General features: G+C 39.9%; 1 protein-coding gene across 5 annotated transcripts in view; it reads right to left on the minus strand.

The window, feature by feature from the left end:
* The window catches only part of SORCS1 (sortilin related VPS10 domain containing receptor 1), a 495,737-nt gene that overhangs the window by 100,488 nt on the left and 378,345 nt on the right, over positions 1-16,904 (minus strand). For all 5 annotated transcript variants that reach the window (XM_072739948.1, XM_072739950.1, XM_072739949.1 and 2 more), the window contains exons 9-10: positions 10,532-10,711; positions 2,200-2,346 (exon numbers count right to left, since the gene is read on the minus strand). In XM_072739948.1, the coding sequence (XP_072596049.1) occupies positions 2,200-2,346; positions 10,532-10,711 (327 nt within the window). The remainder of the gene's footprint in view (positions 1-2,199; positions 2,347-10,531; positions 10,712-16,904) is intronic.

A 16,904-nucleotide genomic window follows, 5' to 3' on the forward strand; every position in this document is an offset into this window, starting at 1 on the left:
TACCTCAGTAGACTTGGATTACAAAAGAAAAGATCTCATTGGCTGCTGTCTAGAGAAGAGATTGCCAGGTAGAGACAAGAGGACCAGTTGGGAGTCTGTCACTGTAGGGCAGGTGGGAATGACGGTGGCTTGGATTAGGACAGTCTCAGGGGAGATAGGTAAGCAAGCTGCTACTGCATTTATATTTTGGAGGCATGGCAGTAAGACTTCCTAAGCACCTGGGTGGCTCAGTTGGTTAAGCATCTGCCATGAGCTTGGGTCATGATCTCAGGGTCCCAAGATCCAGCCCCACATGGGGGGGGGTGTTCTTGCTCAGCAAGGAGTCTGCTTCTCCCTCTCCCTCCACCCCTCCCCTGGCTTATGCTTCTCTCTCATGCTCTCTCTATCTCAAACAAATAAAATCTTTAAACACAATAAGAAGCCTTCTTAAAACCGGGCTGGAGGTAAAGCAGGAAGCACTTCACTAAGTGCTTTGTGTCTGAGGCATTTCTACTGACCCATTTATGATGCCAGAGTGATCACAGGCAAGCCGGTTGGGTGCTATGGTTAATTCTCTCTCATGGGCATTTAATCTCCAAGTGCATGGTGGGATGGAGGACCACATTGAAGCACTGGTGCATCTCATGCTTCTTTGGCTAAATACCATGTTGCCTTAACTTGGAATGGCTAAACTAGGAAGGTCGCTCTGTTTTTTAAAATGCTACCGAACAATGCCTTGTATAGAGTAGGTATTCAGTAAATAACTGTTACATTTACTTGCTCTGTCACTGGCTTTGTGCACTTACTATTACAACTGGCTTTTTTTCCCCCAGTACATCACCAGTAATAAGGATGGAAGCTGAGTGGGAGGCTGAATTTTAGACTGCTTCCCTGATACACAGTGACAACTGTGATATCCTTTGCAACTAATAAGGTCAAGCCATGGCTGCTGGCATCTTCTCGAGTAGGAGGGTGACCTGCCTACAGCTGTGTGAGATGAACCTGCAAAGTGACTGTTCAGACTTCATGGGACAAAGCAAGCTGAGTGTGGATAACATCAACGTTGGAACTGTATGAAGACTGTGAACGCTGATACATATTCGTGTGTGTGTGTCCACAACCAAACCCTTCAAACTAAAACTAAGACATCTCCCCTCAAGGTTTACATAGAGATCTCTCCTTTAGATTAACTGTTTCACAGAAATTAGCACTTAGGTATACTTTGTTTTGCAATTAATCTCTTCCTCCCCTCCTTCTGTGTTCACTCAGTATCTGTTCACACATCAAGCTTGGGGCAGCACCAGAGCTACTATGAGGAGTGAGATGTGGCCCTATTATCTCTCATTTATTAATCTAGTCTCTTTCAAGAGGACTGAAAACTCCTTGAAGGCAAGACTCAACTCTGATCCCCTTCCTGGACACCTTCATATAATAAAAGAAGACCATACTTCAAAGCAATGGTCAGTAAGATTTTCTTTTTTTAAGGGCCAGGTAATAAATACTATAGGCTTTATGGACCATACATTCCTTGCCATGTCTATTCAGTTCTGCCATGTGGGCAAAAGCATCCACAGTCCATATATAAACAAACATGACCATGTTCCAGTAAAACTGTATTTAGAAAAACAAGTGGTAGGCCATTTTTGCCTCCCAGGTCATATGGTTTACCAACCCCAGCTATACAGAATAAGACACAGATGAACAGAACATATTACAAAGAGTATATATGAGGGTTTGGATTAGTTCTTATCCTTGTTTGAGGTATAAACGCCTCTGAAAATATGATTAAACACCTTTGCTGGAAAACACATCTACAAAATTTACATTTGCTTTCAGTTCATCAATTCTACAGCTGAATTTATGTATCAGTGGATATATAACAAGTCATTCATGGGAAAGTAAGGGTGTATATCCCCAACATAGATGGAAACTATCACATTCTCCCTTAAACTATAACTTGAGGTCCTCAACAGAACTTGGCTGCAAACTCAGAATCCTTGATGTGATGCCTTCCTTAACCCCCTCATGCCCTCTTATCTTTCCAGTACATCACAAAAGGCAGCATAGTGACTCTTGCACACACTCTGCCTTCATGCTCAGCTCTGTCCCCTTTTGTTCATCAGTTAAACAACAAGCCTTGGAACCACCTTCATCTGCTTGTTTAGTATCCACTTTCGCCCTCCAGTGTGTGCAACATTCTTCTCCAAGGTGAAAACTCACCAGTAAGCAGTGCACAGGGTCCCCCCTTAGATCCGTGTCCGGCGCCTGCAGCAAACGCCAGTCTCGGCCTTTGTTATATGTGATGAAAGTCTTCACTTGGTTGTCAATCTTCTTGTTAGCCAAGAACATTCCCTTTATCCCTGCTACCTGGGAAAAATTGACATGGCTGAAAAATACATCAATTTGAGATAGGATACATTTGTTTACTTAAAAAATAAGCATACTGTCAAATTACGCTGTAAGGACTCGTCTTAGCAGAAAGAGAGGGTGAGGCTGGGGGAAGAGGGGTAATGCTGAAGTATAATGACTCCCTGAACTGTGGGACACAAAAGCAATAGATCTATGCCCCTTACAATATGGCAGTTGTGTTCTAAGTTTGATGGAAGCTTCTTACTTCGTCTAAGGTAGGTTTGTGATAGTTTGCAGTTGCCTGGAGTTAAAACCTGGTGCTTTCAGTTCTGCTGCCTGGCAAATGATGCATAAACAGGGCTACTTTAATTTTATGTTAGGCATAGTACCCATGGACTTAAATACTTTATTTTCTTTAATCTTTGTAACAATTCTCCTAAGTATGACTTATTTTTTTTTACATATGAGGAAACTGAGGCTCATCCAGAAGTAAAGTGACTTCTCCAAGGTCATGCTACAGAAAGAGTCACATAGAGAGTAAGTGGCAGACCTGGAATTTTAACCCAGAACTGATGGCTTCATAGACTATGCTCTTAATAACTATCTAAATCGTTGAGCTATTTACAGCCTTGGGCAATTGAGAAAGGTCAGTTTAAAGCTCATGATCCAATTGCTATTGCTTTTTCCCCTCTTTTTCTTCTGTAAAAAGATGGCTCTATTAAGCCATGGAAATACACTGAACAAAACAGAACAGCTCTTAAAGGTAAGAAGCAGTGGTTTCCCTAAATTGTCAAATCATTCCCTCTTCCATTCCTGTAACACTTGTTCGATGTTCCCACTGTCAAGAGTCCTTATTAATTACTTGGCTCTGACAATATGATTGCTTCTCTCTTCCATACTTGAGGAAAGAGGTAAAATTGGTAACTTGACAAAACCGTGTGATAACAAATCGTTAGTTGTGTACCATATTTTTCAAGAGTCTTTGAGTGTATTAAATACTTCATACCTATTTTACTCTACTTGGAATTATGACAGCCCAGAAAGACTGGGGGCCAGGGAAAGAAGGATTTGAATACATGCAACAGTGTAGTACAGGCCATCTCATTCACTTCTTAGTAACCATGAGATAGTTACCAGCTGCCACATTTAAGGATAAGGAAACAGGTGAACTTAGAATGAGTGGCTTTGTAGAGCACAGATTGGGAGTAAGTGGATAAGCTAACAAGTATATTTGAACCCACTTATCTCAGCCCTTTAGAGGAGAATATGAAAGTTTTTAATCAAAAGGATGAAAAAATAGCATGAGTCAATGCCATTCACCCAGCACTATGCCCAGGGCCTCTGGCATTCACTACAAAGCTGCCTGACAGCTACAGCCCAGATTCTATGAATGAAGAAACTGAGGTCTAGACAAAATTTAATTGCTTATGATAGAGAGAGTTGGGGTTCACATTCAAATCTGTCTGATTTCCAGTGTTCTTTTAACAAACACAGCTCTGAATTTCTCAACTCAGAGGTTGCGTTTCGATCAACAGAATATGTACATTTTACCTTGGCTTTTGACACAGTCAAACCTCATTAGTTTGTACCTGCTGATCTGGCATATGGGATAATTTAGAGTTGGGCCAACTTTGCATTCCTTTGGAATGATAAGTTTGTTAAGCAAATAAATGGTATAAACGAGTAGCTGGGAGGAATACTTTAAACTACTTAGGAAAACAAGCCTCTTTCTGGGCCATCGACAGCAAGCCGACAGTTTCTTATGCATTGTTGATCCTCGACAAATGTGGAAGACATAAATTCCAGGAGCACTGTACCTCCCAAGGATGGAACGATAATTAGGAATAGTATTTACTTATTCACTATACCAGCTCCATAAGGACTGCTCACCAGGGAACCCCATATTGCTTTTACATATGTTCCAGAGGCTGTTACATATTTAAATATGATTAAACTGCCAGTTCTTTAAAAACGAAATTTCATAAATCATAATTTTCACAAAGTCATACTCATTTTTCCCTCTGCAGCATACTCGTCCATGAGAAACAACGCTGTCTTAACCATTCAACACTCTAGGTTACAATAAGTACAGAAAGAATGAAATTATTACCTATTCCAGGAGTTCTGTTGCCCATTTTCCTTCCTGCCCTCTCCCTCTTTTGGCAAGTGTGTCAGAGCAGGGTTATACGTGTTTAGGAGCTGGTTCATTTGATTTGCAGAAGCTGTGACTTTACTGGCCCTGGCTGCTTGGCATTATCAAATGCCACTTGAGCATAGAGCTGCGCTTTGTAATTCATCTTTGGCAGCTTGGCCTTCAGGTTTATCTTGGGGAATAAAAACTTGCCAAAGCTGAGGAGGCAATGTGTGACAATAGGGGATGAGCTGGCATGGGTCTGCTTATTTTCCTTTTGCGGCCAAGGCACTTTATCTGTGAAAATCCCATTTGTGGTGGCTTTTTATTTTTCTTGCTTTTTTTGGTCTGGTCTGCAAAGATGGTCACCCCTGCTCCTAAGTTTTCTGTGCCATCAGCTGCTCCTTTTGCTCCAGGCCTGAGAAGCTCATCTTTGTGTCATGGTGCACCTCTATGCACAAGGCACTTCCCTCAAGGGTTTTTTTTTTGTGAGGTCTCACCTGATATGTCTTGAAACTTCTAGCTTCTTACTTTGTATGTAACTTTGGAAATCAAGGAGCAGCATCAGTGCCCCATATGTGGAATGTGTGTGCACATATATGTGTATACATAGGTATAAGGTCTGGGGTTCCATTGAGGATGGGGGACGTTTATGTTACCAGATAACCTCCCTCAGTATTCACTCTATGTGCATATTTGTGTGGAATGGAGCGGGGGCTAAGAGATGGCACAGGACTGGAAAAAGTAATAGTCCTCAGGAAGATATTCACAGTGACACAGATTTTGAGGAAGGTACTTCTATGGGAATAACACATCTTACTGTTGTGAGTTTGTCTTCTTTTGGGGGAAAGACCTGTTACCATTTTTACCTTTCTGAATTCTTCAGAAAAATGCTGAGGGTGTTAAGAAGCCACTTATTTTTCTTTGCCTCTCTTATGGGGAGTTTGATTCCAGAAGCCTCAAAGCTAATTAGTTATTATTTCTTATTCTCTAATCTCATATGAGCCAAAATAACATTTTGGTTAGATGTTAAACATGAAGTGTTACAGCTCAGAGCTCAGGCCAACACAAAGCACATCAGCACACTTACTGTGCCCTAGGATGATAGCTTCAGAGTGTCACCCTCTTCTCTTTTATTTTACTCCCCTTGTTCACATGGGCTATCTCCCATTCCCTTGGATAACATGCTGATATGTCTCTACCTATTCACTTCCTTTTTTTTATATGCATCTCTAGAGGGTGCTCATCTGTCCCAATCTTTCTTTCGTATCCTCCATGCAGAGGCTAAGCTGGGAAGACCCCTGAACAAGAGTTTCTGCTTGTTTCTGACTCTACTGCTAATTGACAGATGATCCCTCTTACCCTCTTGATCTCAGACCTCGGTGTCCATCGAAAGATGAATGGATAAAGAAGATGTGGTTTATGTATACAATGGAATATTACTCAGACTTCAATTACAAATCCAAAGTGTCAAAATTTGAAGATAATAAAAATTATGAATCAATAAGTATGGCAAGAAAGAGAATATATCTGTGACCATAATTTCTTTCGGTACTGGGCATAGGATATTTTTCTGTTCTAAAGAGAGGATCGCAGCCAGAAGAGACACATACTCAGAGGGAGAGGGGCCAGGGGTACCTCTGCAGTCAAGGAGACCACTCCCTCTAAAATGTCCAGGTGTTATTTTCTTCCCTATTTCTTCCCTTGCATTCCTCTCCTACAGAGAGAATAAACTTAAATGTAATTCAATGGTACATTCTACATCCTATAAGAAACATGCCCTGGAATGGAGAGCATTTTTCTTCTCTACCTCCTATGGTGGGATTGTAAGAGGCACCTTCCCCCAAGAAATCAAGGTGTAAGTACATCATCACAACTGTTGAGCTTTATCTTTTAAAGAGGGGGAACTCGTAACATGCAGAAGACACGATGTGTGTAACTAAACATGCACTGCTCATTGGTTATGTCTTCCATGATGCCCACTGTGCTTATTCATGTATGTGCACATTCTGTGCATTCCGAATTTTCCAACCAAGTGGCTTCACTCCCATCACAACCCTCCACTTGGCTGGGGTGAACTGTCATTGTCCATTAAGCCAAAGTGCTATTCATCATCATTAATTAATATTCCCTTCCCAGAGGAGGGAGGATATTGTCCAAAGCTGTCAGACCCCCTCTCATCATCCACACCAGACAAAAACACTAGGAATCACACGTCTCAGACACACTCATCATTGTCTCCTTTTCTCTGGGTACCATCAGGCGTGCTGTCTTCTGTTACCCATCCCACGTGATGCCATTGGAGCATTTGTGCTATTCAGGAATGACAGAATTTTAGGATGCTTGTTTCTAGGCTTCTCTTATGAAAACACATCCACCAGACAAAATTGGGAGGCACAATGATAGCACTGCCTGAATTTAGCTGTAAATGCAGACTTAGGACTTGGGTCAGAAGGTGGTGAATAGGTCCAGAACGATCATTTGTGGATTATGTTTATGTTGGCTTCTTGCCAAGACTGTTTTCTTTTTCTTGTCTGGTTTCTTCTACTTTTAGGTAAAGTCTAATACTATTTATCCTGTCCTTCAATGGCCTTCAGTCTTAGGGCTATTACTGGACCACGATCAAATACAAGCCCAAATCTTTCCAGAGACACCAATAGTTTGTTGTTAAGAGTTTGCATACTCTAGTATTTAGATACTAAATCTGCCACTTACTAGCTTTATAATCTTGAAAAAATGGTAGCATTTTCTGAGTCCATTTACTTATGTTTAAAGTGGAAGTAATTAGAGTCCCAGTATCATAAAGTTATTATAGGATTGAATGAGATAATTATGGAAGGCTCTTTACACAATGCCTAGCACATACTGGCACCCACAATTTTATATATTGTTATTATAATCTCTCATCAACAAAAATCACTATCCAGCATTTTTGCTCTTTGGCCACCTTTCTTGGCTCACATTTCTTAACTCTTTCAATGTGGTCCATGTTCAGTGACCAAACGACACTGAACAAAGTACTCTGGTATTTCAATAATTAAACCATGTAAGATGGTCACTAAACACTTTGTCCCCAACATTCCCTATGTTATTACATACATACAAGTACTTCTAGGGCAGAGAGAGCCATATTTGTTGTAAAGTTCCAAAGTGTGATGTGAACAAAATTATTGAATTTAATGAGAAATGTGCTTCCTTTGGGATTTCCCACAAAGACTCATCAACAATACATATCCTTGATATACAGACTCACACCATTATGTATTATATTACACAGTCTGCCTCTACCACAACAGCTTAAAGAACACACAAGAATGACAGGTAATTGGCATGCAGAAGCATACAAGCAAAGAACTCACACCACCCCCCTCAGTCATCCCTAAATATGAGCAGACATGCACTCCATATATTCTATCTTTGTCACTCCTACCTCATATGTTGCTCATCTATGCTCCTTATTAATTCATTTATGGATTTTCTTACTTTTCATTTATCTCTAAGCACTCATCATTCATTGCAATTCTACTGGGAAATTCATGCTGGATGGCTTTCAGATTCCTGCTAGCCAGAACAATCAGATTTAAGGAACATTTGTGCCAGGTTCCATGTCAGCCAATACTCTTTCTATCTAGGTAATCAGCAGATACGGCACCGCCGTTCTGATCACATCAATTTCAATTCAAGTTGCTGCAAACTGTCAGGCTAATAAAACCAAAGACTCTTCTTCCGGGGTCCTGGGATGCAGAACACCTTTACATAATGCAGTCACACCACTGCTTATAGTGATGATAATAAGAGCCAACAGTTTCCCTACAGATACTCAACTGCAAGAGAGACATAAAAGGAAAAACACAAGGATTAACCAAGGAATGATTTGCCATGTCCAGAAGTCACCCTTTTTCCTCTTCTCATTCCATACCTGTTAGCAATGTCTGAATTCAGAAAACCATTCATGGAAACAGGTGTATATAACAGAACATTGCAAAATCGTTCCTGCCCAAATATGTCATCTCTTTTACCATCAAGGGACTAATTAGAATGGTCTTTGTTTTGGCAGAAAACAAAGTTTATCTCCCAAAAAGAAAAATGCAACCTGAAAATCAGAAAATGTTTTTGGGAGAACAAGGACAGAGTCAAGGCCAAGGTAGCAAACCAGGTGATTGATCTGGGGCAGCTGCTTTGACTTATCAGACTCTTGAAGCAAGATATTTCCATTCTAAGTGCTGGGATATGGCGCAAAAACACATGGAATTTCAACAGAATGCTTAAAATTTAAATGTTTGTATGACATTTACAAATGAGGAAAGAAGCATGGCAATTTACACTTGTTTATAACAAGATGACTAGTTGGCATTAAACGATGTCCTATGGCCATGCTAAGTGCAATACAGGAAGAAACAGAGATCCAAAATATTGGAAGTGTGTTGGATATTTAAACAATGTGGGTAGATTTTAAGACTATAAGAATAGAACATTATATTGGGGCTTAACCTTATTGGAATATAATATTAATTATGCTATCTATAATTTGTTGAGCACTGATGCATTACTGGCACTGTTCATAATACATACGGTAAGAAGATTAACAAGTAATCCTCAGAAATTCTATCAAGTAGATACCATGTATAGCTCCATATTTTAAACAAGGAAACTGAGGCTTGGAAATTCTTGGCTTTGTCTCTAGAACACATACATCTGGTGTAGCAAGGATTTAAATCCAGGCAGCCTGACTCCAAAATTTATACTGTAAATCACAATTTTATCCAACATAAATTTGAAACTAAATCACCAGAATATGTAAATGTTTTCCAGAATACATGTTCAGTTTGAGGCTGAGATATATGATACTACTATATTTATCTAGAACCTGGACAGAAAAAGAGTGGAAAAACCTTGTGAATGTGTAAAAAAAGTTTGCAGTAGATTTTTCTAAATACATACATACAGACTATGTCTAATGCTAGTTTGGGCTTTGAATGGAGCATATAAGTTTGTTAATATAACTTTATATATACAAAGAAGTTTAGATACTAGAAGATAATCCCCAAGAGCTCCTAAAGGAGAAGGGGGGAGTTGATAACATTAAATGGAATTACAATAAGAGGTTTAAATTATTAAATTAAATTGGTTCCTTTCTTCAATATAATTCCCTTGCTTCTAGTTATATAAACAACTTCCTGACTTTATGAACTTATAATCAACCAAAAGATAGTATCATTAGGACTGTACATATTTGAATCGGTTTTAGATGTTTTTTTTCCAGATAGGATATAAGTAAATGAGTGCATTTCCCAAATTCTGAATACATTTTGTAATGGCTCATTATAACCCATTATAAATCCTTCAGAGTGCAAGATAAGACTGACAAATGGCTAAAATCCATCCTCAAACAGCAGCTTTCTTTCTCCCTAGCTGTGCTTTAAATGGCATTTGTTATGAAAGCTAACCGTTCTAACATAAATGATTTTATTTTGTATCCTGGTCATTTTGAGAAACAAAGGTCCACAGTTGTTTAGGGAAGTTGGTTTTTTTTGTCTCTGCCTCCCCCCTTCCCATTTAGGATAGAAAGACCTAACACTTGGCTCTCACTCACTGGCCATCTGAGGAGATGATAATTAATCAGTGAAAGTTATCAGGTTAGAAAGGTCCAATGGCTTAGGAAAATAATTATGTGAGAATATTAAGTGATAGACAAGTTAAATTCCCTAAAAAAAAAAAAAAAAGAAAAGAAAAGAAAGGTCCAATGGGAGCATCTTCTAGTGCAATGCAAAGATGTCTCCCTCATCCTCACTGGCCCTTTGCTCACACTATGACACCCTGTTTGCTCACTCTCTCCAGGTCCCGAGACATCATGGCTTGTGGATTTCATCAAAAAAGGATGCCTCCCAGAGGTGGTGTGTGGATTGTAACTTAACCAATAAAAATGTTCTACAAATCCTCGCCTCCCCCAAATGAAATGAGGCCACATAAGGAATTGGACTTAAAATGATGGAGGCAATGGCCAAAGGCAGGCCTTCACCTGCCAGCCCAGACATTGCAGTGGCTCAGGACCACACACACTTCGTGACATACCTCATAGAGGTCGATCATGATGTTGCCCTCTGGACCTCTGCTGCTCTGAACATTCTCCAAGGCCAGCGTGAAATAGACCCCACGGGTGTCTGAGATATAGAGGTTGTATGTGTCATTCTGGTTCCATTCTTGAACCGCTGCAAACACTTGATTCTCATCTGTGCTGATGACATGCATGTCCTGAGGACAAAGAGAAGTGAAAAGGATGATGAGGTTCGTACATTAACATGGCATATGTCCAAAGAGAGCAGAATCTCGTGAAGAATACCAGACAAGGCTCTTAAGGCACTGTCACGGAAGGTGAAAAATTTTCCTTTTGCATATTTGTGAAATAATAATTAATAAGGAAAGTGTTAATCATATATTTCCTTTGTTATATGTAGGGTTAGGCAGTAAGATCATGAGAAAATAGGGCAGAGAGATGCTTGGTAGCTCGCTTATAATTTAGTTACCTCATTAGATAACTGAAGAATACTTTCAAGTGTGTATGACTTTGGAGAATCAGTCATCCTCATAGACTTGCCAGGCACAAACATGGTACATGTTCAGAAAGCTTATGTGGGGCAGAAATGAGGAAAAGTTGGAGAAAGAGAGAGAGAAAACCAACAAGTCCTGCATCTCTCAGTGTGGTCCATGGGCCACCAATGTGGCCCTGCAAGCTTGTCAGATACACAGAATCTCAGGCCTCACTTATTGAATCACCTGCAATCACCCGTGGCCCTGAAAGCTTGTCAGATACACAGAATCTCAGGCCTCACTTATTGAATCAAAAATCTGCATTTAAATACAATCTTTGTGTGATTCATATGCACATTAAAGTTTCCAAACCATTCCCCCAGGCTCAGCACCTCCCAGAAGCCCTTGAGGAAAACACCTGAGAACCCCAAAGCACTAATCTTTCAGGTCAATAAGTGTTCAAGGACTTAGTGGTTTATCTAAACCTTTACTCTGAGAAGTTTAGCAGGAAACCTTAAGTGAGAGAGGGAAAAAGTAGCCTGCTTTCAGACTCTGGTAGTCCTGGAGATAAAAACAAGGCAAAGGTAACGTGGAGGCAGTGAGCAGGTGTGGGGGAGTGGAGGAGGCAGGGGATGAGTCCAAATCCTTTCTTCCCCATCAAAACTCCAGAGAAGTGGATGTCTGGCAGGGAGGATAACACAGACCAAGGCTTGTTGTCTTCTGTGCATATGCTTTGGCAGCCGTCTACTGCCTTTGCTCAAGGCAGTAGACACTGGTATAACTTTCAAAAACCAGAAATCAAAACAAAACATACAACAGAATTACATGTAAACACAAAGAAAGAAGAGCAATAAGGAAAGTTTCTTAGCCCATGTGTAGCTTAGTACTCAAATCTTCACAGATGGATCATCCTCCACCCTTGAAAAGCTTCAAGAGATCTTTCAATCTTCTTTGGCAAGAATTTCAGTGCTAGAAAGTTCTACCTAACTTCTAACCTAAATTTCTCATTGTAATACATGTCCGTGTTCTCTCAACCCAACAATCAGTAATTCAGGTTGGAACCTGCTCTAAACACACAGGAACAAGTCTTTTCCTCCTTTACCATGATCACAGTGAACTCCTATGATCCCAGAAGGAAGAAGTCTTTATCCAAAGAGTTTTATATTCCTCACCCCTACTTGGGTCTTATGTGCCATACTTTAGTGTTTGGTAATAATTTTATAAAAAGAATACAGAGTGGGAGGCCAAAAATGAATCCTTCCCATTAATTCAATGTGGATCAATAATGTAAACTTATGTTTGGTATGGAAGTTGGCCATTGCTTATATCAGCCAAACATCTATTTCCATTTCTTCTAATAATGGTAGTTGATGTTCTTTGAAAAACACCCTTATGACTCTCAGACAAATTTCCTCCCTGTACTTAGTCTTTGCTACTTTTTTCTATCCTCAGCACCAGAAAAGCTTGTTGGCCTAGCATTCGGGATATTCAATATCCTTGACCACACTGGTTGGATCAGTGTTGGGTATGCAACATAAAGTCAAGAAGACATAATTCTAGAATGATACCAATATTATCAAAAAGTTAAAAAAAAAAAAAGTCCAGATCTGATGGAGACATATCTTGGAGGGGAGGCAGGGGAGGCAAGGGATGCATTGTCCTGAAGAAAATAGGCTCAAAAGGGAAATAGGCCACATTCTGTGAATGCTTTTGGGTCTTTGTGGACAACTAAGAAGCCTGCCGCACCTGTAAACCTTTCAGTTAGAGAGAACAGTAGAACACAATGGTTAAAAGAATGGACCTTGAAGTCAAACTACCTCTGCAACATAGCTATGTGAACTAAACTCTGTGCCTCAGAATTTCTACCTGCAAAATGGATAGCAGTATGCCCTCCGTGGAGTTGTGAGGATTAAATCACTTACTAGGTGTAAGTGATTAAGCATTATAATAGTGCCTGGCACAGAGTATCTGTTCCATCCACGCTACTTATTTTCAGTTACATAAGCCCTTAAATCCCCTTTGTTGATTAAGCAAGAGTCATATGGCCTTTCTGTTCACTGCAAATGTTGGGGGACTGGCTAGTATACCTAATAAGAAATAGTTCATGCAAGTATTTTGCTTCTTTCTAACAGAGGGAATTAGCTATAGAAATTAGCCCAAGGGCCATTCAACTGAGGGCCAAACTTTCTATGGGTCCCCACTTCCTAAAGGACAAAGACCCAAATCCTTATTCTGGCATTTAAAATCCTTAAATAACTGCTTTCAATTCACATTCCCCCACCAGTAGGATGCAGTATCTTCCCTGAATTCAAGTTAAAATATTTAAGCACAGATCTGGCCCCCATATTTAACCACAGATCATGGACAACATACCTATTGCCCACCTCTGTGCCTTTGGAATGAGTTTGTGCACTGGTGAACCTTTGAAGTCCAGGTCACCACAGATATCTTAATAAATGCTAGGGACAAGAGTGCATCAACTATATTATCCCAACTCATATAAATCTTTATTTTGTAGTTTTGGAACCAAAACACAGGGCTTCAAGGTCACTTAGAGAACTACTTGAGTAACAATAACAGATTCAAATGGCCATTTCTAGATAAGGGCCAAGATCAGATCTCTCTCTCCATATAATCTAATTACATTGTAGAGACTTAAAAAATGTTGGTCTCAGATATCTTAATTGAAAGATCTGACATGTTTAAATGTCATCTTTCTTTCTTCTTCTTGTCTACATTGTTCTCCATCAGGAAAATGTGCTCTTTCTACACAGAGTGACACTTTATGTTGAATATTTTTACTAAGACACAAAATTTTAAAATGAGAAGTGACCTTTGGAATCTTTTACTAGAGTGCTTTCCAAAATCTGTTCCATAGGACACCAGCATTGATGGATTCTAATAGACTTTTTTTTTTTTAATGGATCCCTTTGTAAAAAGCTTTGATTAATGCTGAATTATATAGTTTTCTTGCTCACAGGACATCCTAGAGCTTTTGACACCAGTGACCTACCGATACTCTTGAGGCAAGAGACATAGAATGGAGCTTATTTTTTTCTTAAGCTTATTTGATCATAGAACCAAACTTTTGTGAGGCATCTCCAAGGAAATTATATTCAGAGTAATGTTTACTTTAATTTAAAAAATGTAAAAACCAAAACCAAAACAACCAACAGACAAAAAACAGAGAAAGAGAAATTGATAAACCAGTCTAAGGCTTCAAAGCAGGTTAGCGACAGATGCAGGGCTGGAATCTGGGCCTCCTGCTGTCAGCCTCTGCACCACCCACGCCCCTGTTCCCATCGATCCCCCACCACACAGACAACTAGATCCATACTGATAATAATATTACCTTGCTTTTATAGAGTATCTGTCCTCCAAAATGCTCAAAGCACTTTCATATGTATTGCCTCATTCATCTCCCTTGAGTAGCTCAGAACAAGCTCCAAATAAGTTAAGGGAAGGAAACTGTCACCAGGACTCCCAGTCTGGGGGCCTCGTGCTTTTAACAGCAGCAGCGGCATTAAAGTCTCCCCATCCCCCTCTCTAGGCAGCGGTACCATATTATCATTATCATTATTTTTTTTTTAAACACAGCTCAAGGTAACCATGGTCTTTCAAGAGTTGATACAATGGCAGTGGATGATTACAGAAAATTTGAAGATGAAACTGTGGTTTGTCTTAATTCCTTTGGTGGGCACGAAGCTTTCCAGCTAAGGCAGTCCTGGCTTTGATAGAAGGCCATGGAACTACAGGCACCTTTCTGGCAGATAACTCCACCCAAGCTGGGGCTATTCTTTGAAGGTGTAATGGCATTGTAATAAGGCATCTCATTGCCTTAAATAATATACACTTGTTTGGATCACATAATACATTCATTTGCTCTACTGGCTCCTATTTTTCTGGGGACAAGCGAAATTAATCATTGCATTCTACCCTCATACCTGGGATGAAACTAGTAATGGAGGATGCTCATCTGGTATAGAAAGGGGAGGGTACAGACAGCTGATTCAGGCTCAAAGTACAACTTTTCCTTCCAGACTGGCTGGATGTTACTGAGGGCAAATGTCGACAGTGATCTGTGTGATGGTTATGAACAAGCAATGCAAAGTATGTGTTTCCTAACACTCCAGTAACAGATCCAAAGATGTTTCTTTGGTTTTAAATGGCCATTTCCAGGGCTCCTTAAGTCCATGGGACTTTTTGACGGCCCTGCAGTATATCAACATCTGTGTGTGTGTGTGTGTGTGTGTATGGGGGGGGGGGGGGAATCTGCTATCTTAATTAAGCTATTAATTTCTTTCAAGAGAAGAAAAGTATAATACAAAGGATGCCAGTTTAGGAGCTCAGGAGACTTGAGTGTTAGCCTCAGTTAGGTTATGAACAGCATTTGGTTTAGCTGGGACTTATTCCACACAAAGAGTATATTCCCAGGAGAGAGCACAAGAAGAGTGACTCAGATCTGCTGCTTCCTGATTGGGTCTCAATTCCCACATGCCTCTTGAGCAAGAGCATCTCCCTGCATTGACTTTAATTCTTGTTTTTAAAGGTATAAATCTTGCAAGCTAAACTATTGCATTTACTGATCAATCAAAGAAATAGTAATTTATTTCAGCACTCAAGGGGGGGGGGGCAAAATGGCTCTGTTGGACTTACTGAGAAGGCATGATCATGTCCCTCATGGGCTTTCCTAAAAGATTATCCAGGGTAATTTTAACAACACTCAAATTTAGCTTTACATATGGACTTTACCCAATTATCATCTAAGGCACAACTCCAAAGTTGTAAGTGCTTGTCTTTTTGGAAAACATTTTAAACTGAATCAAGAACAGGGAGCATTTAAATGTATACAATCATAGACATGTAGTTCTGGGCAATTGCCACTGTCATTAATCTCTTAGTGGCTGAAAATAGTAACTTCTATCATGGATATCCTCCTTTGGAGTCAACAGTGCAATTTAATGTGTGTTACTATCTTGAATGAGCTGGCATCTCAGCCTACCTTACTAGTGCTAGGCTTAGGGGCAGAGTGATGGCCAAGAAAGAGAACTCTGCCTGGCAAGGCCAGAGCAACTGGTGACCATTGGCTCTCCTGGAAGAGGAGACCTGTGAAGCCCTTGTTTTATATCTATCACATGATTTTCAGGCAGCTAGCTGGTGTTGGTCCAGGACAGCATACTACGAAGTTATGGATAAATACACAAGATAAGGAGTCATGAACATTCAATCAAAAAAAAAAAAGTTCTCTATGCTCTTTGTCCAACCCAAAGGTTTCAAAGCTGAGCTACAGCTATATTTAAGCCTACACTGTCCCTCTCCTACAGCCATATATACCTCCCTTGTTCTAAGATAAGGCACAATATATTAACTATTTCAGACCACAAATACACAGCTTTGAGCTACCAAGTCAGTTTGACCTCCACTAGGTGGCGCTCCGTATTAACGCAGTTCTTCAGTGTTTCTGGAAAGACAGCTCAGGGATGTCAGCAGTTGAGAGGGTCTTTAACTTTCGTCTGTCATTATTTTCAAAGGAGTAGGTCTTTGGGGAAGTCCAAAAAATTAGCTGTGCCTCAGAACTAAGTCAAAGAGTCTCATAAATCCTACTGAGAGAAAAGGCAAAAGTTGGATGCCACATAGATGCACCACCTCTCAATAATTAACAATAAAATGAAATAGAAATGTATTACACCTGTTTTACTGATATAATGTGTATCCAAAGCCTATTTTTTGCCTTGATAGAATACCCATACCTTCTACTTGAAAATCTTTACTACTGAAAAGTAAAAGCAAATCAGTTAATCTATTCAGATGCCTTTATGGCAAGAATTAGAGAGAGAGAGAGAGAGAGAGAAGCTGAAAAATAGTCATAGGAGATGAGAAGAGATAAATGATTATGAGAAACTGAAAGGGTCCTTGG

Source organism: Vulpes vulpes, chromosome 15 (genome assembly GCF_048418805.1).
Source record: "Vulpes vulpes isolate BD-2025 chromosome 15, VulVul3, whole genome shotgun sequence".
Lineage (NCBI taxonomy): Eukaryota > Metazoa > Chordata > Mammalia > Carnivora > Canidae > Vulpes > Vulpes vulpes.